This window comes from Vidua macroura, chromosome 12 (genome assembly GCF_024509145.1).
Source record: "Vidua macroura isolate BioBank_ID:100142 chromosome 12, ASM2450914v1, whole genome shotgun sequence".
In the NCBI taxonomy this organism is placed as follows: Eukaryota; Metazoa; Chordata; class Aves; order Passeriformes; family Viduidae; genus Vidua; species Vidua macroura.
The window spans coordinates 12679623-12704752 of NC_071582.1; the positions used below are offsets into that span (position 1 = coordinate 12679623).

Consider the following 25130-nt stretch of genomic DNA (forward strand, 5'->3'; position numbering starts at 1 on the left):
TGAAACTGAATTAATGTCTGTTAAGTTTTTCCCACACAATCCTGTCTCTTACATGGCAGTCTTAAACCCTACTATTCTGGAAATCATTTTAGGTTCCTCTTTTTGCCATAAAAGAGAGGAATGCAATGCAGTACTGAAGAAAACAGTAAGATTTTAATCACCTTCCAGGAGTCTCATGATCCACTCTTAACTCTTTTTTCCATTACTATTTAATGGTATTATAATTACTGTTATTCTCCAGTGTCCAGAATAATCACAAAACAAATACAACCTTGATTATGCTCATATTATTTTTTATATTACAGGGGCAACAAGAGATTTTGAGCTTTACCAAAGGAACAGAGGAATGTGCATCTCCAAGAACTCCCACCTAATCTAGAATGAGAATTTGTAGGTTATTATAAACAGAAAAGACTGAAGAGAAGGGGCAAAACACAGAGGTTGTTTATATGCTCTTATTTTCTTACTGTAGAAGTCTGATATTTTTCTTTTGAAAAGATTCTTTTCTTCATGAAAATGGACACATAGTATAAGACATATAGGATAATCAGCAGTCCTACTCTCTACAATTGGCTCAAACCTTATTGTTTAGGACAAGTTCTTCTCTAAAATCCTTAAATATAGTTATCTCCTCTGCTGCCAATCCAACATTTGTGACAGCCCTGATAGCTTCTTCTCTGCTGCCAAACTTGCCTCCAGTCACACTTTTCTGTTGCAACTACGAAGTCACAGATTTATTTCTCCTCTAAAACTGTGGGCTGTATTTATCCTCTAAATCTGAACAAGCATGTAGCAGTAGACCAAAGGCTCCTTTGTGGACAAAGCATATAATCTGGAAGACAGACAGGTGTCTCTTCTGCTTGATGCTGTTCACAGGCAGCAGAGCAAAGGAAAATAAGTGTTTGAGTCACTCTCTCACGCACTACACTATCAAGTGAGTCAGTTAATCAGAAAACCTGATTTAACCATTCTCAAGTGATTTCACTTAAACTGTGAAGTGTCATCCTCTTTTGGTATTTGCACTTTTTCCAACAGTGACAATCCACGCAGCAGAGGGGCAGGTCTGAACTTCAGAAATGAAAGGTCTCGATGATGGGCATGAATTTATTCAAGTTAAAATTTATCTTTAATTAACATCTTTATACTTTCTTTTCTGACACAGAAGAGCATGTCTCATATTTTGAAATTTTTTAATGCAGTCCAGAGCTCTCTCCCCCTGCAGAGCCAGCTCACCATATCCACTAACCTGACTGAGCATTTCTGGCAGCAGCTCCTCCTGGTGCAAAAGGCTGGAGGCTGGGCTCCCAGGGCTCCCAACTCTGCGTCAGGTGAACCTGGGGGAGATCTCACAGCTTTGGACAAAGCTCTGTAGATGAGACAAGACCTGGGAGCTGCAGTTGGCCACCCCTGGTGTCAAGGAAATGTGCCAGCCTCTCACAGCAATTACAAAGTGTTAGCCCTTCCTTGCTGCAAGGGGTAATAGTTCAGCCACCAACACAAAAAAATATTGTTAAGATGCAGCTGCCTTTGTTGAACCAATTTACCTAACTAAGATGGGAAGGCAGAATAGATGAACTACTTATGAGCAGCTGATCAACTTTTTCATCTGAATTTGTATTTTAACCTACACAACTCTCAAAACAAACACATTAATAGATATTCTTTTTATATTTCACATCAGTGGCCCTCACATGAACCGATCATTTCAGAAGATTAATCTTTCCTGTTTGAAAATTTCAGATTGGCAGGACTCAGGAGTTACACTAAGAGGGCCATAGGTAATATCTTTTTACCACCTAGATTCACAGACTGCCAGCAAGAAATAACTGTGAAATTTATATTGCAAATTATTATCTTTGAAGACCTGACAGATTTTTTTCCCCATTCTGACTTGAGTGCTAAACAGCAGAGGAGGTGCTATAAAACATCAAGAGACTATCTATCACACCCTCTAGTCTGTGTATCTTCTTTCCCAGCAGAGTTTAGAAGGACATGCAGGACAAGCCTGCAAAGTCCATAAGCCAAGTAAAAGTGCTTCTAGCCCAATAAATTACCCTTCAACAAAATTATTCCATGCTTTCCCATCATGTTTTATTTTCTTTATTTTTTGATTTGAGAAGTTAATCTATTACACAAACCCAGGAGTAAAACAAATAAGGTCTGTTTCTTCAGATGGTCTTCAGATGGTTTCTTCAGAAGGTAACACTGGATAATCACAGGGCAAAGTCTAAAACTCAGCCTGAAAATCACTAAGTCTTGAAAATGAGCTAACAGGATTTACTTAAGTTTGGAAGTCCAAGTGTGTAAAACCTGAAGCACTTCACTAAATTCCTCCCCAGGTAAAAAGACCAAGTTGGTTCACTGAAGTGAGCAGGAATTATATGCAGCTGAAAAACCAAAGGTTTTCTATAGGTTTCCTTTGGAGGCCTACCTTACAGCAAGATCAGTGAAAAAACACCTTTCAAATTCAGATTTGCCACCCCCATAAAGCTGGCAGAACAGCTTATGGCATGCTCTGGTATCACACATTCTTTTTGTCTTTACGTATATCAACCCCTCCTCTGACAGGGTCACTTTACTTGTTTTTGTGTATTTAGGATTTATATACTTTTCAGAAAACTAAAAGTAGCGTTTAATTAGATCTTACAACTTCTCTGCTATTACACACACAGGTACTTGACTAATGAAAGACACACCTTGCCTCACATCCACAATTGAACTACAGCTATTGTCAAATTAATGTTTTCAGATGTTCTATTTTTGCATTTATCTTCTGCCAGAAATATTGCCCGGCATGGTATTAAATAAAGGAAAAAATTTATTCCAGCTGATACGTCACAGCAATCAGAGCAAACAAAAGTCATGGACTTTGAGAACATCATTATAAGCTGATCATCTTTTAAAAATATTTAACAAAAAGCTCCTGGGTCTGCTTTAGCAGCTGAACCTGAACTCAGTGAGGAAGTGACTGAACAGAATCAGACATGCTCATTAAGTAAAATTAGCCAAGTGCAATTTGCCTGGCTGGTTCCCTCTATGTATTAGCATTTATATTCAGTCAGTGATGAGCTTAATCAGGTTTTTCGAACAAAAAGGAAAAATCTCCTCAAAACCCATAAACCTATCAGGTTTATTAGTAGCAGTTTGCACTTCCATTGTAAAAAGGCAGTTAAGAAGCTGAAGAAAATTGCCTGTTCAGAAGTGTATCTGAGTAGCCACCAGCAATCTTTCCTCATAGCAGGAACATGACCTCACATACACGCTGGCTGATTGCTGTCAGATTTACTGGAGACAAAAGGAGACATTTCATTAAAGGGAAAATGCAAGAAGGCTACAAAGAGCTGCCACAAGGCCTCACTGGAAGGGACAGGTTTGCCCTCTGATTGCAAAGATTGTATCACAAGATCTTTTCCCTCCTTCCTCAATGAATCCATCTCTAAGGGCTGTCAGGCCCAAAAAACAGAAAAAGAAATGTGGTGGCATCTAAGGAGATAAGCATCAGCAACAATGCTGATGTGACAGACAGAGACCAGAAACAACCCCAGAGAGCCTGATCCTGCTGGAGGCCACTTACCTGCAACAGCAGCAGCAGAACTGAAGGTGAGAGGCTGCAAGAGCATCCAGATGTGGCAGGAAGGTGGCTGCTGGAGCTGACTGTGTGTGCTGATACTGCCATCAAATGTAACTCCACACCCCTTCTGAACATCAGAAAGGAAGCAAAACACTTCATAGATTTTAAGACAAGCTATGGAAAATAGCACTGGTGAAAAAAAAAAAAAGGTTCCACAGGAATGGCCTGTTTTATAAAATTTAACTTGGCAATGCCCCTGTCAGACAGCTGGGCATAAAGTATGTTAACACACACTGAGAGCTTTGAAATTTGTTATAAATTATGCCTCAGTGCATCCTGGTTTGCAAAGCATTACAGCAACAAAAGCCGGCCAAAGGAACAGCATTGCTTCAGCCCTTCCCACATGCACTGCACACTTATGAGGTATTAGGAAAAAAACAACTTAATTACAATCATCCCAGAATTATAGTTTGTAACTCTGGTTATTCTCTTAAGGCAGACAACTGCTTTATCTGAGCAGCATGAAATGAGGCTTTGACCCTCTGCTGTTTGTTCTATTTTCCTTGGGTCCATGGCTAACTGCTCTCTTTACAGCATGTTTCTATAGTGACCAACTGCTGAATTGATAATATATTTCACTTTTCACCTGCCATACTTCAGATTTGGAAACTCAGAATGTTATTTAAACAATATTCCAAAAATTTACCCTCAGGCTGTAGTAAGAGATGGCACAATGGATACTTCCTCACTCTAACTTCCCCAGCTCTTGAAAGAACAAATAAATGCAGCATTTCTAGATGAAAGAAAATTTATCACATCTCAATAACAATTACTTGAGAAGCCAATATATAAGGGATCAGGAAGAAACAAATTCCCAACATCTCAGAGAAATACCAGACTCCTCCTTTCAGGCAAGCATTTCATTTCTTCATCAGCTTTTTTTATTGTGCCTCAGCTGTATTAAGAACCCTTTGCCTCAAGTGCAGCCCCTTCCTAGAGAGTAACAACCAGGACAGCTTTGATAGGAGGATAAAGCATTGTGTCCCCCAAAGGAGACAGGGGAGCCCATTTTTAAATCCAGCAATATGGCAATGAATCATCCTCCCAAGACAAAGACTAAAACATTAAGAGGGGAATACAGTAGGTAGAAGTAATGCAGAAACAATTAAATTTAAAAACTCAGCTGGTTCAAGTTTTACACATGCAAATAAGCATTATGAGAGGGGAAACAAGAATAAGATGTGAAGTACTGAGTAGGAAGATCAGGTGTATTTATCTTCCTGGAAGCTGGAAGATATTAAACTGTGCTTTCTGCTAAATTGCAGCTGCCAGTTATTGACAAAGTTGTCAATTATCCAGGATTATTTAGACCGATGATACCTGAAGAAATGAAGATTTAGAAACACTTGGGACTAAAAGGGGAGCTAGGAATGCACTGCAGATGATAAATGGAGTGGATTGAAAGAAAAAGAGCAAAGAGACAGTTTCAGAGGGTATAGTTACATATCCTTAATTAGCATATTACACTACTACAACGAAACCAACTTTCAAAGCTGGATTTTAGAAAATACATATAACTGAGTGGATGAAAGACTAAGACCCTTCTATGCCATAAGACTGGCATAGAATTTATTCAGATAACTTCTATTTTGCTAATATTTAAATAACTTAATTATACTTTAAAATTGCACTGACTGTGCAGGTCTGCAAGCAGTCAGATATTAAATCACCATTAGATGGATTTTACTGAAATTGGTCAGACCATGCATTAGGGAAAGATGACAGTGCTTGATTTCAATAGTTGAGTAATCATGTAGCTTAATGCACATGGATAAAGCAGGTACCAACAGGTAAAAGTTATGCAGCAACTGGCACAATGTTTTTAAATTGGTCCAGGAATAAGAATTTATTTTGAGCTGGATTTGTAAAGTGTCTTGAAATTCTTGGAAGAACTTCTTACAATATCACAAAGCTCTGCTCTATGAAAACATATTCTGCTGGAGTAAGGGATACTTGCTACCACAATTTTTTCAATAGAATGAAAGATATTTCACTGTGTTCATGAAGAGGCAGTTGGCAGGTTAGGATTTCAATGCAAGGCTTGCAGGAGCCAAGCCTAAATCACAGTTTTGGCATTGTTTGGTCACACAAGTTTCTTTGCTCTTCTCTACCTCTCTCGATATACAATGTGTCACAGTTGAGATGGCCACAATACCCAGAGTATCATCATACTATTCCAGAAAGCTTCAACCCATACAGAGTAACACCGTATCACATCAGAAGGCTGCAAGCATCAGCCCTTCTTGTTCTTTAGCCCAACCTTTCATACCCCCATGGTTCTTGCATTGCACCTGTGTGCCCTCTGTTCCCTTTGTGGTTGGTCAGTGCCCCTGGGCACTCTATGGCTCATTGCTGTCAATGCTGCTCACCTGCTTCTCACAGCTGTGCCCACTGGGGATGAGGCTCAGCCACAGCCCCACTGCCAATCCCCACAAACTGTGCCACAACACAGCCCCACTGCCAATCCCCACAAACTGTGTGCCTACAACTCAGCCCCACTCCAATCCCCACAAACTGTGTGCCTACAGCAATGGACCAGCAATTCCATTCTCCCAGGCATTTTACCAGGTTACATAAATTCACAACCACGGTATTTAGGGATACAATTGATATAGGGATATACTGCACAAAAAACATTGACATAAGAGGCTGTCAGATATGACTCTATGATTCTATATGCAACACTCCAGTGTTACTTATGCAAACATTCCAAAATAATTTTGGTTACTCATATTACATAAATTGCACGTTCCTAGCATGTAAAGGCTTTATTTGCCATGCTATCAGGAATTCAAGTTACTTTCATTGATCAGGAAGAACAGATGCAGAATGGCAGCTGAAGGTGTTTAGGAAAGGTGAAGAAGCCATGGCAGAAGCCAGCAAAGCCGTGGCAGAACATGCTGACAAGGCAGAGAGGGCACTGAGAAATAAATTGGCTATTTTAGGTAATCATCACTGAAGATCAATGTACTTCAGACACTGTATCTGTCCACACAGCTCCTCTCTCAGTCTGTGTATGAAGTCACAGGGAAGTGTAAGGAAATACATCATTTCAACAGAGTATATAAACTTTTAAATAAATTTTATAATGGCTGTTGCAGCATCAAATTCCAAATGTAATTTATAAATACAGAATTCCTCAGTCTTTTTATTGCTGTTTTCTACTTATCATAAGAAGTTTAGGAAATAAAAGGAAAAACCCCCAACAACAAACCACTAACACTTCATCTTGGTTTGCTTTGCCTTAATTATTCTGCAAGACATGGCACCCCTCTGCTGGGCAAGAGCAGATCTAGCAGCAGGGAGGGGTGAACCAAAACTGATGGAACAGTAAAATAAAATCAGCCTGTGCAGACTGAAAAGACAAGCAAGGAAAGAAGACTGAGGCAATGTATGGCTGCCCAAATGCCAGAGAAAATCAGGGGCTCAGGTGTGAACCATTAAACAAACAGAATTCAGAATTTAGACTTATTTCTCCTGAAAGTAACATTTTTCATAACATCTTTAAAATTAGTCACCTTGAAGGAACTGCCATCTTGACAAACACCAGTTCTCTAACCCCAAAAGCAACCGTTGCAATATTTAGAAAACAGGACACTGAAAGAGTTCCCTAAAGTGAAAAACTTTTACCCATGAAAAAGCTGAATTATGAGCTATGAAGCCTGCATTGCAACAATCTGGCAATGCATCTGCATAAATGCTTATGCACTCATAACACTGTTTTCCAGGACAATGTATGACAAACCTTAAGCAAACCTTCAGAATAATTTATCTTTTTTCCTTTAGCAATTACTTTCATTTTAACATGACAACCATAGGACAAATACAGCACAATTTCAGAGATCAGCAGTGATGCAGAGGAATAAACAAAGTCCTACCAGAACCATGTGTGGTATCACATCTTTGAGAAATGTCAGTTAAATCTTCCTCTGACCTCTGAAGCATGATAAATAGAGAAGTTCAGCCTTTTTCTCATCAGCCTTGAAAGTGGAGTATAGTTGCCCATTTTGTTTCAGACTTCCTGTTTTGTTCTGCTCTACAAATGACTCAGCTCCGTTCTCTAGGGGTTGCACTACTACTCATTTTTAGACCAAGGAAAGATTATAAAAAAGGCTGTTTCAAAGTAGCATTCTATGAAGACGTTTCTAGGAAACAACTCTTTTCTTTGTTAAAAATATAAACACAAACAAAAGCTTGATAATATTTTTGCCCCTTTTATTAAAAACAGTCATTACAGGTGACATACAATTAGCAAAGATATATATGACCAAATCTCTACTTTTAAGGAAACTATTTACAGACTATTACAAAGTGACCCCACGTGTGCAATGACCGGGTTCTGCATTGGTTTTACAGACTGAAAACTTCAACAGCACACTGGCTTCAAAAGACATTTATTTTAGATATCTGTAAGTGCCCACAGTGAAAAGCTGCACACAGTACCTGCTGTGAGATATCAGAGAGAACAGTCCCTTTTTATGTCTCTGCCATCCAGATTTGTCCTTTTGTACCAGTTCCCACATGGAATGCTGTCACTCCAAGCTTCTCACTTTGTTAACCAATGTTTGCTCCACTAAAAAAAATATTTCCTAAACCATTTGTTTAGGGACCAGGAAAGAGGAAAAATCTTACCCACAGGAAACCAGAGCAGAAGGAAGTCTGTAGTGACAGAAGCAGATACAGAGTCTCAGTTTTCTAACCAAACCTACAGAAGAACTTCAATTGTACAGCAGCTATATTAACGAGGGGAAAGAAGTATCTTCCTGTAGTCATTACCCACACTCGCAACAGCACTGCATTAAGTAAGAAAGAATATCAGTCCATATACCAAGATGCTTTTTCCTATTTCCTGCTCTTGTTTTAGGTCAACTGGAAGCTTCTTTTTTCAGTTTTTCTAAAATCTCATCTGGTGTCGCTGATACTGAAATCTTCACCACTTTGTCACGTGATTTACCCCCCTGGTTTAGACAAACACAGAAAAAATCTCTATTTCAGAGAATCACCCTTTAAGGTAAAAAAACAGTGCTATTTATAAAATGCTGATAAACAAATTAAGCAGTTTGCCCATGATTCAGGAAAAACAAGACTTACATAGATTTGTTTCTACCTTTTCAAAAGACATTTCCTTGGTCATCTTATCCTTTACCACTACTCTTTAAAAGACTTCTATAACTACTCAATTAAACCAACAGATAAAAATAAAAAGCACCATTTTTCATTGTGCTCTTGTGCTTATAAACTATAAATGGAAATGGCTGGAAAGACTGACTCGAAGTAAAATGAATTAATAAAACAAATTATTTATTCAGTGCAATGAATAAAACAAAGAGTTTCTGCTCACCAAAGTCAAGACATGTAAATTCTAATACAGAGAAACTCTTGAGGCCCAGCTACAACACAAGGGCTTACATATGCTCTTGCTTATGTGTGACAGTTAAATGTTAGAATGAAATACAGAAGTTGTTAAAAAAAAGTGAAAAGTTATTAATAAAATGAATATTCTCTGCAGAACACAAATTCTGTGAACTCATTTGACATGAAAACAAGAGAATCTTGAAGAACACATGAACTACAGAGATTTGCAAAACATTATCATGATAACTCTTCTGGTTAAAAGATTTCAAGATCAGCCACAGTTCTTCCTACACTAAGTTTGTTCTCAGTGAATCCTTCCATTAACTCATCTAAACTTTTTAAAGTGTCTTTCAGACTGAACTTGGAATAGCTCCCTGTACTCAAAGCATAAGTTTCAAAATCTTGAATTTCAACTGCAGTAGGGCAAAACTGAAAGGAAAAAAAGGAAATACCTTCTCTAAAATAACGTCGCTCTTCTTCACTTCAAGCACCTTAGAGAGGTAACGGCACAGCTCGGCATTTGCCTCCCCTTCTGATGGAGGTGCAGCAATAGCTACACCTACTGCCTCAGCCGTCACATCTATAGCAAATAGTTGGAGGATTTTATGCTTAAAATATTCAAAACATCACACCACAGCTTGCTAAAAATGAATGCTTATGCTTTCAAAAGCATTTAAGTTTAAAACCGAGTAAATGTATAGATTAGCAGGTGATGGCATTTTCACATTTCATGAATTCCCTTGATTGTCGGCCAGTACAATCAAATATAAACTCCTGACAAGACAAGCAGTGAAGCCGTCATGCTGTAGCAGGGTGCAGTCATGAGTTACCAGCCTTCTCACAACGGGGGCACCGCTCTGAGCTCCCCTCAATGCCCCTTCTTGTGCAGGTGTTGTCCTGCTTGGCATCACATAACACGACTCAAATCAGGTTACCCCCGCCCCTGCCCCAAAAGCCGCTTGTTAAATCAGTCTGCTCAGAGAGTTACACTGTCAGTAAATTGCCAGTAAATTCCAAAGGGGCCTGGACACCGCCACAGCCCGTGGGTATCGCACACACGGAGGATGTGAAAGTAGTCCCAATGCATGCAGGCGCAAACACAGGGCTGTAGAGGGAGAACATGTTTTATTAGATCCAACTTTTATGATTCTAATAAAGCCGCACAGACCCTTGAAACACAGCCTGCACGAAACCACAGAGGCCAAAAGGAAGGACTTAAAATCAGGATTTACCCCGTGCTCACCGCGCCACCCAGCGCTACACAGGGGGGAAGCGAACGAGCTACTCCAGGAGAGCCGAACTCCTCGCTTCAGTTTCCGGGGGGGATTTTGCACGTTCCCTCCCACAGCCCCTGTTCCTCAGCGTGCCCCGGCCCACAGACCCACCTGTGACGGCGCTGCAGCGAGCGCCGGGCTTGGCGCGCACCGCCACCCTCACGGAGCCGCCGCCCGCCGCCACCACCGGTCCCGCGGCGGCGCCCGGCTCCGCGGGGCCCTTGGCGGCCGCTTTTCCCTGAAACAGAGGAACAGACGCGGTCACCGCGGGCACCACCCGCCCCTGCCCCCCCTTCCCTCTCCTGGCCCTGCCCGCACCTTCCCGGGCATGGCCCCGCCGCTCCGCACCGGCGCCGCCCGCACCCGCAGGAACCCAGCGAGGCTCGGCATGGCCGGGGCGGCCCTTCCGGCAACCGCGCCGCGCCCGCCCCGAGCGCCTGCGCGCTCCGCACGGCCCGGCTGGGCCGGCGCTGTGCCCACCCCGGCTGCCCCGGCACGGCGGAGCCCCGTGCCCGCAGCGGCTGCCCCGGCACGGCCGAGCCCCGTGCCCACCCCGGCTGCCCCGGCACGGCCGAGCCCCGTGCCCGCAGCGGTTCCTCCAGCACGGCGGAGCCCCGTGCCCGCAGCGGTTCCTCCGGCACGGCCGAGCCCCGTGCCCGCAGCGGTTCCTCCGGCACGGCCGAGCCCCGTGCCCGCAGCGGTTCCTCCGGCACGGCCGAGCCCCGTGCCCGCAGCGGTTCCTCCGGCACGGCCGAGCCCCGTGCCCGCAGCGGCTGCTCCCGCACGGCCGGGCCGGCCCCCATCCCCGTCTCGGAACAGCGCCGAGCCCAGGGACAGGAGAGCGCTGGCGGAGTGTGCACAGAGCAGGACGTTTGACAGACACTTGTTCTACACACAGCCTTTGGACACCCCAAACCTGCGTGACCTCCCCCTTAAGAAAGGAAATTTTCTTATTTTTTCTCCTGCATGCTCAAATTTTAGTATAACGTGAGGGAGGGTACTGGTCTTTGTACACCAAGCCATTCTGTTACTACACGGTACAGACTGCAAAGCACTGAATACTATATACATACAGCAATAGCAACAAGTTATTGTATGCAATCTGCAAAACTCGTTGCACACCAATAATCCTTAGGTTTATACTAATTTTTTTTAGTACTAGAATATCCAATGATAAAATAACATCATTACAAGTCTCAGTCTCATTTTCACATTATACATTTTTTTATAGGCACATATGTATATATACAGTGGCTATTGAATAACCAGTTCTATATTCCAAAACAGCCCTTCTGAATTAAGAGAGATTCTGGAAAGATCTGTTTCTTGCTGAATTTGACTTAATATTTATTTCTTCAGTGCAGCTGCAGATGTTCTCTGCAGTGCAAAGTCCATTAATTCTCCATGGCTCTTGGAAAAAGTCAAGATGATGGCAATATGAATGCAGCTTTGCTGACGTACTTAAAAAAAATACAGTAGCAATCCATGTCCATAGGGTCAATCCAAGGTCATTTTGGAAAGAAGTGCAAGATAGGACTACAGCAGCAGCTTTACTGTCTTTTAAGGACAGATTGGAGAAAACATACACAAGTTGTTCATAACAAGTAATAATTTTCCAGTTCAAAAAATGAATTTTACTACATGAGAAATAATGGGGTGAAAACACAAAGTAATTAACCACAAGGTACTACTTAAACTTTTCAATACACAGAGTACTTATTCCATTAACATTTCGTTTAGAGGAAAAGCTAAATTACAATCAACTAATAACGATGCAGGAAAAAAATAGCTTTTCTGGTACCCCTCAAACAAATTTGTTTTGTTTTTACACATTAAAGTAATTTAACAGAATTTTTTAACTGCTGCCAATGGTGAGCTGAAGTCCACTGATACACCAGCACATACCAGATCATCATTTGAAACTAAGTATAAAATATTATTTCCGGTATCTGTCCATCTTCTATTGATGTACCATTGTTGTTACCTGGTGAACTATAAAAGACAAAGCATGTTTTGCTAGCAGTAGGAGATTCGTGGATCACTTTCTTCAAACCTTTTGTTCCATAGTGGGAATCAGGACCCTGAAAAACATCACAAGAGATTAGCAACACAATGGAAGTGGGCAAGACCCAAAAATTGCTGATGGTCAAACACAACTGACTTGGGCTATTTTAGTAGTATAAAATTTCTCTATCCACATTATATAAATGATATAAAAAATCACAGGCAACAGAAGCCAGGGCCCTATGTCTAAATAACAAAAATATGTTTCTCTGACAGCAGACTTAAACCAGTTGATTTTATCCAACTAGTAATGAATACATTCTAGTATTTCTCCTTATCACACAGGTTGTCTGTATTTTTACTTCGTTCCCTGCCTCAGCTGATTTTAATGTACAGTATTTTTTCCAACCTACTAAACTCTGATTTCTGTATAGGAAATTATATTTAGAATAATATTAAAAAATTTTTGAGAAATAAATTTGTCCACAACACTAAGAGAAGACTTTCTGAGAACAGGTAATTATTGCCTACTATTTCAGCACCAGTATATAAAAAGAGATGGAAAAAAAAAAGCTGTTTTCTAGAATTTAGCTAGTGGTTAGAATATCCTTGATGAAAGAAATCACATTTAAGTTTTGAAAGAGAGCTGCCAGATTAAGTTTTCTAGATAGAGCTTTTTTTTTCCCCACACAGAACCAGTGACTTCCATTAGAACTATTCTAACTCCTACATCAAAGCAAAAAAGTGGGAAGGCACAAAGGATCCAGTTTTGAATTCCATGCTGTGGCCCGGAAGAGATGTAACAGTCTTACAAATTACAGTAGAGTTCTATTATGTCCTTCTTTAGCTCTAAAGTTAAAATAAATTCAAGATCTAGAAGACACTTTCCCATCAGAAGACTGATAAAAAATTAACTCTTGCATCAAAGTAACACTTTCTTCTGTCCTATTAGACAATCTTACTTTCAAGGTTGCACAAGCTGTGTAGCAAACTGTGGGCAGAATCTCTATGGGCTCCTTGAACATAACTCTGAAGGTACTGGCTGTTCCGTCGCAGCTAAATCCAGTGTCGTTCTGTCCCAGCGTCTGATTCTTCTCATAATCAATGATCTGGACAAAAGCATGAACACTGTAGTTTTATGTTTACAGGCGTGAGAAAGGCTCTGATTGTATGCACATGAGAAGGTTACAAGCAAATACTTGCCTACCCCACCCAGCCTAACTGCAAGGACAGTGCAATCTCAGCTGGAAAGGAGCTGCGATTTCCTGATACCACTGGAGCTGACGCAGCAGCTCGGAACGATGGCTCGCGAGTTTTACACGGGCTCTGGGCACTGCTCCAGCCAGGTTAAAGTCTGTGCTTGGAGAGGGAGAACAGCTCTCACACCTTCAGCTTCTGACCTTCATATACAATATCTAATCCTGTGCTTAGATTTGCTGATCTCTGCATACCTTCACAGCCCACATAAGGGAATCTCATTTGCTGCCTGTGGCTAGTTTAGAAAACAAGTTTTTACAGATAATGTAGGCAGTCAATGACACCTTCATAATGGAAAACAAAAACTTGTGCTATTAAGTTTTATACAGTTTCTAATCTTGATTCAGTATAAAAATTCTACTAACACAATATTTATTCTGCCTTCAATTTCAGTGGCAAGTAAGAATCACTAGCTCCAACATAGCAATAGCAGATTCCTTCCCATTTTGGATTGCAATCCTGATCCATGCTGCCCAATACCTCTTGCAGAAGTTGGATGTCAGAGCTTTAGAGCAGAGCACTTCTTGTGATTACTACACTAGGAAGAAGCCTATCAGTTTTAACAGTTTCTTTTTAACTTGCCATATAACTTTCACTATTACCCATGCATGAGATTAAGCTTTATTCTAGGCAAAGTGTACTCTAGTTTTTTCCCCAGCCACAATCAATAGAAATATGAACAATTATAATGCTGAAGACTTAAGCCCTTTTCACATAACAGATGTATTTGCAGTATACATTATCGCTATTTTAAAGCAAGTTTTAAATGTTTAACTCTCTGAAGCTCTGCTAGTACTGATGCAGAGCCAAGAAGAAAGCTAGAGGCATAAGACTTAAATAATTGTCTGAAAGGATTGTCACAAAAAAGTTTCAGATTCATCACTTATTAGGGATACTTCTAGGGTAAAGAGAACCTATATAAGATGGATGGCCTTAATATGAACCACAAAGGTTTATTTAGTCTTTCAGTTTGAATTGGGAGGAATTTTTTCAAGTGAATCTTCCAATCATTCCCACTTAATATGCACTGGTTTGCATTGAAAAAAAAAATCAAAATTCTTTTCAGATTAAATAAATCCAGCAAACATCCTGAAGGAACACACTGAATGCTTTCATCTGCTAACAAGAATTCAGCTGAGAGATTCAAAAAAGGGTTTATGTGAAGTAAAAATCCCCAGGTATGTTTAGTATAGCTGCTAGGTTCCCAAGATCAACTCCTTTGTTCTAAAGGTCCTGCCTAGTGCACTATGCTACTCATCTACATGGATGGATGGTTTGACCAAACCAAACTAAAGATACTTCAAATAAAGGAATTTGCAAATGAGTTTTTAAAGTGAGGAATGTAGAAAAACCAAATTCCTTCAAAATGTCATTCCATGTATATTCTGTTTGGAACATCATTAAGAAGAAAGGCATATTTTTTCCTTAGGAGACAGACACAAAATCCCTCAGAGTCATCAGATAATAATAATCATCAAATAGGAAGCAGAAGACAATTTGTCATTTAAACAGAATGGCCATTAATGAACTGAAACAGCAATTCCAGCACATGCTGGAAATCTAGAAAGATAGGGACAATAGAATTTCTGCTCCTATATGAAGTCACAGACTATTTAGTTCACAAAATTTCTCATGCACCTAATAAATCAAAGTGACATTATAGTACCATAAACAGAACAAATCTCTACAAGAAAAATAATTCAAATAGACTGAAATTCCACATTCAAAAAGGAAAGAAAATATATAGTGCTGGATCAGTACTACTAGAAGACAATCCTGACCACAACATGCTAAGGGATCTAACAGGCAAGAGCAGGAAATACAATTTTAGTGGTGTCTTCAGTTGCCTGCTGGGACCAGGCAAGGGTCACATCAGGACACGAAGCAGGGGGACATTTTTAGATACTATCACTGGCCACTTCATGAGCCTGCTAACCAATTGCTCAGCAGGAAGAAATGCAACCCTTGATTTGGTACTGAGTGATGAGCAGGATCAGATTCAAAATTTCATAATGGAAACACTATGTAACAGTGTCCATAATATACTGAGAGTCAACACTCCCACATGAACAACAAAAGCAAATCCCCCACAGCTGTGCTAAATTTCAAAAAGAGAAAAATGAGGAATCTTGTTCAAAAGAAACTAAAAGGAACAATTACAAAAATCAAATCTCTATAAGGAGCATGCAGGCTACTGAAGGACATAACACAAACCAAGTACAATACCAGTACATATTTTCTATTAGGAAAGGCTTGAGAAAAGGGGAAAAAAGCTGGATGTAGGGAAACACCTACACTGAAAATGATTGAAGGACAGGAGAATACAGGAGAAAGGGAGCAGAGTTCCATAGTGTTCTTCTTTTGCCCAGTCACCCACTTATACCCACTTGTGACAAACCACAGCTTAGACTCCTGGCCTATCAATTGCTCCCTCCCAAATATAGACCAAACCTTTTGCAAGTGCTGCAAGTGGAGCTTCCTTTTGCAAGTTCCTACAAGTGTACAAGCCCATTTAAACATAATACACTGTACCTGTATATTAACTTGATAGTCTGTGGGTCCATGGATAGATCCATATAATCCAAATCCCACTATAGAAATTCTTCTGTTAACTGTGAACCTGGTAAGACACAAGAAAGCAATTAAAACAACTGAGAATGGCATTGCATTTTTTTAATAGCATTTTTAATTTAGATTTCAATACTAAGAAAACTGCTTTGCCAGCTTTATAGGTTAAAGCTTTGCTAATTCCTCAAGATATTCAGCATTAATAAACAAAACAGAACCAAATTATTTTCAAAGTATCTCCAAAAATATTCAAAAAATATTCAAAAATCTCCAAAATAAAAACAGATCAAGACTTGGTATTTCAAAAAGAAATATACAGATAACACTCAATCATTCTAGAATGCACCCAATCCTCCTTAAACTCATTCTTGTTTTTATTTCATGTGTGTAATAGCTAAAAAAAAAAGGAAACTATCAAATGTGTGCAACAGAGCCAGCATGTCTGATACTGTATCTTATACAAAAAAGTCAAAGTTGAATGATTTGTTCCCTTTCTCCCCACACATTTCTGTCTCTCCTTCAGTTTCTCAAGTCCTACCTGATCCGGTCGCTTGTTCCGCTGTAGCCCCAGCGACTCTCCACCTGCTGGAACCTGTTAATGCTGCATTCTTTTCCTCTAAGGCAACACCTTGGTCGGTCAATATAATCTACTTTAGGTTTAGGATTGACAGTAAAGTGCAGAAAGAGATTTACTACTTCCCTATCCGACAAGATTCCAGACTGAGCAGGGCCTGTGAAAACATAAAACTTCTAAAATGATTTGAAGGATTTCTCCAGCTGTTGTATTTAAACCACACATATTCACAAACTGAAGACAACAATAATATCTTCCAATGGCCAGAGCCATAATCTGCGGAAGGTTTTGCTTTCATTTGTGCATCACAACTGTTATTAGTACAATATTAATACCAGAACTGAGTTAAACACAGTTGAACAGCACTGAGAGATGGTCTCAGTGAGTAAGACAAAGAACTCCAAAACTCACCTGCTGCAAACTCTTCAATAGTCATTAACGGGAAACGGATTAAGGAAAGAGCTCTTCCAAGGACTTTTTGTTTGTTCCCAAATGTCACAGGCAGCTGTTGTCTTTGACACTCTGCTTCTGCCCAGCGAACAACAGCTCCGAAGAGCCTACTTTCTCGAATACTGAGAGTGTCCCTTTCTAGGACTGCACATAATGTATCTAAAGAAAAAAATGTTAGCAGCTTTACATCAGTTTTCATCCAAGCCAGTAATAGTGCTACATTATGTAAGCTTAAAATACTAATTACACACTAAGGACATTCATAACAAGACTATTAGCTTTGTCTTATTATTATAAGTGTATATATATTACACATAATTTATCTTGCATAAAAAGTAATCTCGCAATGATACATAGATTTCAAACTAAAAGTTAATTTTCCTACTATGAAGACAGGATATGAGTTTTCTTCTTGATTCCTAAAAGTGTAACTAATCTCTGCAGTGATAACAAATATCCTGAAGAATTTTCATTGCTAGGGCAAGATCAAAACTGAAAGTGACCAAACAGTGAATGCACACTACTAAAAATCCAGGTTACTCATGATGACAGTGCCATATTCTCATCTGGGCAGCCACCTGCCCATCTGGATCAACTATAGCCACAAGCAGCAGTGGTACACAAAAACCAGTTTAAAGATACATGAAAGTCATTTAAGCATTGACATATTTGCTATCCACAAAGTCTGAAGGTGAAACACAAGATCTGAGGCAAGGCACATGTTTAAAAAGCAACTTATCCTGTATTTATTACTCCTTCTGGCCTTCTCTGAATAACAGGTATGCACAAAGTATCAACAAATACAAGTCAAAAAATAAAGGAGTTTCTATAGTCTGAATCTTCTGTCTTTGGGAATTTTTATCTGCTTTGAATTTAAGTAAGGCATGTTTGCAGTTATAGAAAATAGCATATTGGAAAGTCAAAACAGATTGAGACTTACCAAGACTAAAGCTTGCTCAGTCTGAGTACAAATCTACTGAACATGAGCTAACAATGGCTTTAAAATTTCTTTATGCAGTGAAACACTTTCCTTCAGTCTGAATTTTTCCCACAATCTAGCTGAATTGGAGTAAAACCTTAGATACATATAGTAGCAATGAAACTAAGTAAGTAAATTTACAACTGCTAGCTTTTGATAGAAGATTAAACAGAGAAACTAGCAGTTAATGTATTCATTTTTTAAAGCAGATTTCATTAATTGTACCTGATCTGTGCAACTTTGAACAGATAAATACCATGTGGCAACAGAACAGTATGATTCCTGTTGCACATGACAAGCAGATATGGATGCCTCAGGCATGAGGCACAACCCTCAGCAAGTGAAAGCTTTGACTTCAATGAAGTGTGGTGTCACCACAGTGGGAGCCCTGGGACACCACCACTACTCAAATGGGGACACAGTGCAGTGCAAGCCAGCTCAGGAGTGAAGCTCAAAGGAAAACACTGCAGGGGTGGATGGCCAAGAAGGGAAGAAGTGCTTGGGACTCTGCACACTCAGCTGGGGGAAGGAACTATCCTGGGGCATTGCCATTTCATGCTTAGGACACACAGAGTAACTTACCTATGTCGATATCTGTAAAGCCTTCTGCACTTATGGCATCCATAGTGCTTTTGTCTATTGTGTCCAGACAAAGACTAGCAAGCTGAGGTTCATCAAACAAACGAGCCTGGAAAGATAAATAAATACATCTTAAGCATAAAGCTGACAAACTCCTGATCTTAAAAAGCAAGCATTTTACCTCTAGTATAGACATAAATTGAAATAAGTTGATTTGTCTAAGTACTCTTTGTGTTTATACCTTAAAGAGCACTGAAAATCTCAAAGGAGTACATAATTAAGAAGAATTAGTAATTTCCCTCCAACTGGGAATTCTTCTAGTAAATCAAAACTAAGCTTAAATTTACCTACTTGAGTAAGCAGCATAAAGGCATTATCTGCTCGGAGATGCTTTGTTAGGAAATCCACACAATGTGCTTCCAGGGCAGGGACTGCATACTTTTTAGCAGTGTATAAAGTAGTCATGACTGTTTCTGGACCAATTTGAACTTCATCTGAATAAAGAAACCTATAAATCAATACACAAATACAGATCATAAAAACGTATCTTTAGAGGGGCAGCCAAACACAACAGTCTCTTTGCATTTAGAAAACAGGCCAAAGATTTGCACTGTGAGTAGTACAACAGCTGACCTCATAGCATCTTTATAAATAAAGAAGGTAAGTTAAAAGGTTCAGGAAAGACTATTATGTTAGCCTAATGGCATACATTTGTTTTAAATATGTATTACTCCCTAGGACTGATCTGGCTGTACTAGTTATACATAGCTCCCCAACTGTAAACAACAGCTGAGCTGCAGAATTACTTAACCTACAAATGCATGCTCTCAGTTCATCAGGAAAACATCAATGCACAATCCTCTATGGCTGTAGGCCTGAAGTTCATTTACTGACAGTGCACACTGGCTTCCCCTCCATGAGGGAACAGTGTTAAGGACTTAGATTGTGAGAACATCTTATGTCAAAGTTACCCCTCTGTAGTATTCAGAGGGGAAGAGTATATTCTAGCACATGACCTTGACTCTTCTACTCCTGCCACACTCTGGCTTGTCTTCACTGCCTGAGGCAAGAAGATTGGTTGAGATTTTAGCATAAACTGTGAACCACAATATAGGAGCCACCACCAATACCAAGAAAAAAAAAAAACTGTTTCCTGAGCAGTTGTCTTTTTAAAAATAACTTTTCTCAGAGGTGACATTTAAGATAAGTTTAGCAAAATTTCATCAGCCTTTCAGATAACAATCAAGAATAGTCTGTGATTTACAAAAATACTTTTGTCCCCAACACATATAGGTAATTAAATAAACCAGGGCATACTAGCAAATGTAAGAATTCTACAATGAAAACCAAGTCTTTCCTTAATATTTCTTAATATTTGTTGTTCAGAACATCCTGGAAATGAGTGACACACAGAGACAGAAGGTGTGTTTAGGAGGGTTTTTAAATGTAGCAATCAGCAGTTTGTATCTAACAAGAGAAACTGGTAAAAATAACAGACTAGTTAAACTTCCTTGCAACATAGAGAAATTGAAGTAATATAAATCCAGAATTAAAGTTTCAACCGAAGTTCTTCACTGTTTATATTTCCTATATTCCAAGAAAACTCTAATTCTCAGTAGTTGCTAGCACACAAACATTAAATTTCCTGCTACAATACAGGTACATATTTACCATTAAAAGATCCCAGTCTACTCAAACAGCCAGCTTGCACATCACTTTGGAGATGTGAATGATGCTCTAGATTAAGTTTTTTAAACTGGATTTAAATTGAACAATATTTAGGAAGAATTAATTTAATTAAAGGCTTTTTTTTTTAAGTAGACGTTTCATACAGTTCAATTAGAACTGATTTATGAAAGTTATGAACTATTATTACCTGTTGATGAAAACAATGGGCTGACTTGTTCATCACAACTGCTGACAAATTTACTTTTAAGAAACAAATATTTCACAGGTACACTTTTACATACTAAGTTGACAAGCTCTTCATTAAAGCACTAGAACAGTGCATTTTGGTTCTAAGATCTAAAATAATCAGTTTAGAATGCCATAACTTTTGTTGTATGACTTTATAGGAGCTTAGAGTCCAAATCATGTAAAAGTTGATTAACAGGCTGTAAAGAAAGCAATACTGCCATGCAAACTACAGTATGCATTTTACCTGACAGAAAAAAAAGAAATCCTGAATTGGAACATGATTTTGGTTTTATTCCTTAAGTGAATCCAATCTGAAGCCAATGAAGTGACACATCAGAGGGGCTCATCTGGCTTGTTTCACTTTCTGCTATACCTTCCAAAGAAACAGGGTGCAGTCCTAGGTGTGTCTTCCCTCTACAAATCCCCTGCTCATATTGCCAAGAGCTGTGTCTGTGTTACCTCTCCCCTCTGTGGCACGCCTGAACTAGCACAGCTTTGTGTTTACAGCACGGCTCCTCCTCCACCTAACTCAGTGGGACTGATGATCGCTTCTCCTTCCCCCTTGCCTTCTTCCCTCCTCTCTTTCCCTTTGAGACAGAAACAACCTAATTTTATTGGCATCCAGGATGAGGGAAAGGAAAGCTGGGGGGTGTATGTGCATAGTGGAAGAACATTTTTAGTGACCAGAACAAACAATTTTTCCAATTGACCAGTCAATCATTCACTCTATATAAGCCTCTCGTACATTTTATGCTATTTTTCTTTACTCTCAGGTTAGCACTTCCTTCTCCCCTTGTGTGAGCATCCTCTCAGTAGCTAGAATGTTTTCACCATTATAAAAGCACACAGGAATCTTTTTTCAAGTTAGCCATAATTACCCCCTTATTTACTGCTTGCCAAAATTCTCTGAAAAGATTTTGGGAAGACAGACTGTTAACTTGTGCCATATCATCACTTTCCTTTATTCTGTGATCAAAGGACAAGTTAGCTTATTGTAAAATATGAATGAAAATTAAAAGAAAAATCTTAGTAAAACCAGCAAAAAGAAACCGTAAAGCAGAAACCTACTGAGACAACTTTCTTGATCATTGCTATTCAATCTGTATTTAGAAACACACACACAAAAGTTGTTTTACTGGGAAATAAATTCAAACTTGGTGACTTTGATATTATTTCAGCTCTTAAGGATTTATCTGTCAAACTACTTTATTTTTTTCATTAAAAAATCTTTTCCTTTAATTTACAAGTAGCATTTGCCAGTAAATCCTTATGAAACAAATAAACTGCAGACATGACTCAACAAATCACATGAGTAAATAAAATGGCAATGAGTTGAGGAACATTAAATAATTAGTAAATTATGTCTAGAAAGTTTTGATTACTTAAACATTTCCTGTACTTGATGTTCATTTGCTATGTGTATTCAAAGATCCTGACTGAAATTTTTGGACAATATACCTCAAACTGGTATTTTCAAACATTAAGGAAATATCCTGTGAAAGGTAACTATCATTTTCTGAGTGATTTACTAATGATAAAAGAGGCCAATGGTGCAAGGTATCATTCCTGCCTCTTTCAGTCAACACCAGGAAAAGACCCCATGTTGTTTCCATCATGGAAAAGGTCCAGTACTGACACGTATTACAGAAGTTCTTCCTACAGATGTTTTTAACAAGGTATTGCAATGTATATGTATTTCAATATAAGCTCAAAGAAATACACATAGCATGGAAGAATGTCCTGAAGAGCTGGCACAGACAGCAAACCTGAGCTGTTTCAGCAGTCCACCACTGTGGTGATATTCAGACAAGACACAAGCACGGTCAGTTCACTGACGCAAGTCCCCAGGCCATTACGCACTGGCAGCCCTACCAACACAGGATGCTTTTGTTTGTTTCTAACAACATCTCTTCATTCATTCTTCAGTGTTCAAACACCATCCTTCTTATCTTTACTTAGAAATCTCTGCTGCTGTGTTTCGACTTTTATCCAGACAAACTTGTATTATTATACCCACTTTTCACTGCCCAGCATTTTTCCCACATATACAGACACGAACGTATACATGTGCACTGTCATTTACTTTCAACCTTCAGAACCAATTTGCTTGAAAGACACTTCCCACTACCTCTTGCTACTCTGCACAAAAAATCCACAAAGAACAGTTCATTTGCTAACAGCAACAGCAAGACATTGCTGCTCATGGGGGTTTTGTGCACATCACTTGTTTTATCTCCTGTGCCTGTGATTACCTAAGGACCAGGTGATGTCTAATTGTTCCTGTCTCTTAAGCCTCAGGAAAAGAAGAAAGTTGCCAAGACTTTGGAGTTTTTCCTATTACAAAAAAACTTTGAGACACTACATATGTATTTCCAGGCAGTAATATTACTTGTTTCCCAAATGTTCATTAGCGAGAACTGTTTTATATATTTTATGGTTTGTATTTTTTGCCTAGCAGAGCGGTGTCTTTGATAAAAACCTTAAGTTTATGCAGTTTAGTTGTATTACCACACCACAGCCCAAGGTACAAATAAACTATTAGTAATTGTTCCCCTGAACACCATAAATTTTACTTGCCACTACACTGAGTAAAAAGAAATGATACATAAACTCATCAGTTTTGTGAGCACACGAACTAGCAGATCCTACTCTGCCCAAATTAGAAATCACTAACACACTTTATATCCTTTCTGCTATCATTGCGCTCCCACTCAGATGGCCTGGAAGTAAAAATCAGCTGGTTACTGCCTTCTGCTGCATGTTCCCCCTCCGCCCAAGTACGATTACAGTGGGCGTTATTATGGCAAAAAGACGTAACAACTTATTATCATCGCTGACAAAGAAAAGTGAACAGGAAGATGACTAAGACTTCAAAGTATCAAATGGCGTGGTGAAACGAAAAGCTTTGTACAACAGCCTCTGTCCCGGCTTAGTCACTATTAGAAAATGCCTGGATAGCTGCAACATCAAGGGGACCCAGTAATTCCCATCATTTCACTTTAACAAACCAAAACTCTTGAATCCAAGAGCCGAACGAGACACCCACCGAGTGCTTCCCTAAACGGACAGTCAGCTGCCAGGGAATTAGGGCACTTCTCTTGGGAAAACAGTGCAGGGTAAAGAGCAAGAAGGGACCAAAATACGTTGGAAGTGCGGTATGACCTTGCGTGGAGCCCACAAGGCATTTCCGCGCCTTCCCTGCTTCTCCCTCCAGAGACGGGCAGGAGGGACAGGCCGGGCTCTGAGGGGACAGGACCGGGAGGGGCAGCGGAGCGAGGAAAAGGCACCGGCGGCCAAGCGGAGCCCCCTCCGTGCGCGGCCGCCCCCGCCCCGCGCTGACCTGAGGAGCGCCAGGAAGGCGGCGGGCTCCACGTCGGGCAGCTCGATCTCGGCCGAGGTGGTGGCCATGCCGCCGTTGAACATCGCGTCGAACACGGCGCTGCCGGCCGCCAGCACGAACCGGTGGGCGGGGATGCGCTGCTGCCCGGGCCCGGGGGGCGCCGCCCCGCCGCCGCCGCCGCGGGCGCTGCCCTTGCCCACCACGAAGTGCACGTCGCTGAGGAGCTCGTTGGAGAAGAGGAAGGCGAAGCGCTCCCGCAGCGAGCCCTTGGTGGCCTGCCAGTTGTACAGCGGCTCCCGCTGCAACACCGCGCCGGCCTCGGCGGCGGCGACGCCCGCGGCGGTGGCGGGCGGCGTCTCCGCGGGCGCCCCCGGGCCGCCCCCCGCGGCCGCCATCGCCCTCGGGGCCGCGCCGGGCCGGGCCGCGCCGGGCGCTCCGTCAGCACCGCCCCGGCGTCACCGCGGGCCCCGCCCCGCGCCGCGCACGCGCCGCTGCCCGCGCAGGCCCGGCCGGAGCCGCCGCCCGGCCTGAGCGGGGAGGTGCCCGGGACCCGCCCCGGGACCTGCCCCGGGAGGTGCCCGGGACCCGCCCCGGGACCTGCCCCGGGAGGTGCCCGGGACCCGCCCCGGGACTGCGCCGCTCGCCGGGCCCGTCAAGGCGTCCGGGACCGCCCGTGCCCAGGGAATGCACTTCCAGAGCCGCGGAGAGGAAGCGGACGGGCAGGGCACAGGGCGCCGCGGCAGGCACGGAACTGATAACGCTCCCCGTGGGAGTGAATAAATGGCAGCGATTGTGCTTAGGCACGTGAAATGCAAATTCATTGTCATAACGCCCGTTCCGCTGTGGTAACAGGGAGAGCAAGGGCTGGCGACCTGTTTTAAATATTTCTGAAGTGAAGTTGAAACATCGGCGGCTTTTAAGGCACACACGCCTTACAGTCCTTGTGCGCGTACTGGGTTTCTCGACGTTTGGTGTTTTAGCTTCCGAGGGGAGAAGTCAAAGCGGAGCGGGCGCTTGTGCCCCGCCGCCCCCGGGCAGCGCAGCGCCCTTGGAGCAGCGGTGCGGGCAGGCGGATTAACCCCTGCACTGTCGTGCTCGCTTTTAGCAGAGAAAGGGGAAAGGAATAAGAGGTGTCTGCGCTTTCCCAGTCCTGTCAAACCGCTGCGGAGGTGAGGCGATTCCTTTTGCCATCTGCTGGGGTT

At 41.3% G+C, this 25130-nt stretch overlaps 2 protein-coding genes across 2 annotated transcripts; both read right to left on the reverse strand.

Annotated features, from left to right (window-relative positions):
* Positions 1-7831: 7831 nt before the first annotated feature.
* C12H15orf40 (chromosome 12 C15orf40 homolog) lies at positions 7832-10707 on the reverse strand. The gene is made up of 4 exons (XM_053988323.1): positions 10579-10707; positions 10372-10498; positions 9439-9566; positions 7832-8589 (listed from the first exon to the last, which is right to left on the reverse strand). Exons 1-4 carry the CDS (start codon positions 10648-10650, stop codon positions 8497-8499), a joined length of 420 nt encoding a protein of 139 aa, XP_053844298.1. The 5' UTR covers positions 10651-10707; the 3' UTR covers positions 7832-8496.
* A 755-nt stretch (positions 10708-11462) lies between these two features.
* Positions 11463-24323, reverse strand: BTBD1 (BTB domain containing 1). The gene is made up of 8 exons (XM_053988317.1): positions 23929-24323; positions 19023-19179; positions 18675-18780; positions 17075-17272; positions 16628-16820; positions 16054-16141; positions 13227-13373; positions 11463-12341 (listed from the first exon to the last, which is right to left on the reverse strand). The coding sequence occupies exons 1-8, from the start codon at positions 24321-24323 to the stop codon at positions 12183-12185; spliced, it is 1443 nt and encodes a 480-aa protein (XP_053844292.1). The 3' UTR covers positions 11463-12182.
* Between the last annotated feature and the right edge of the window lie 807 nt (positions 24324-25130).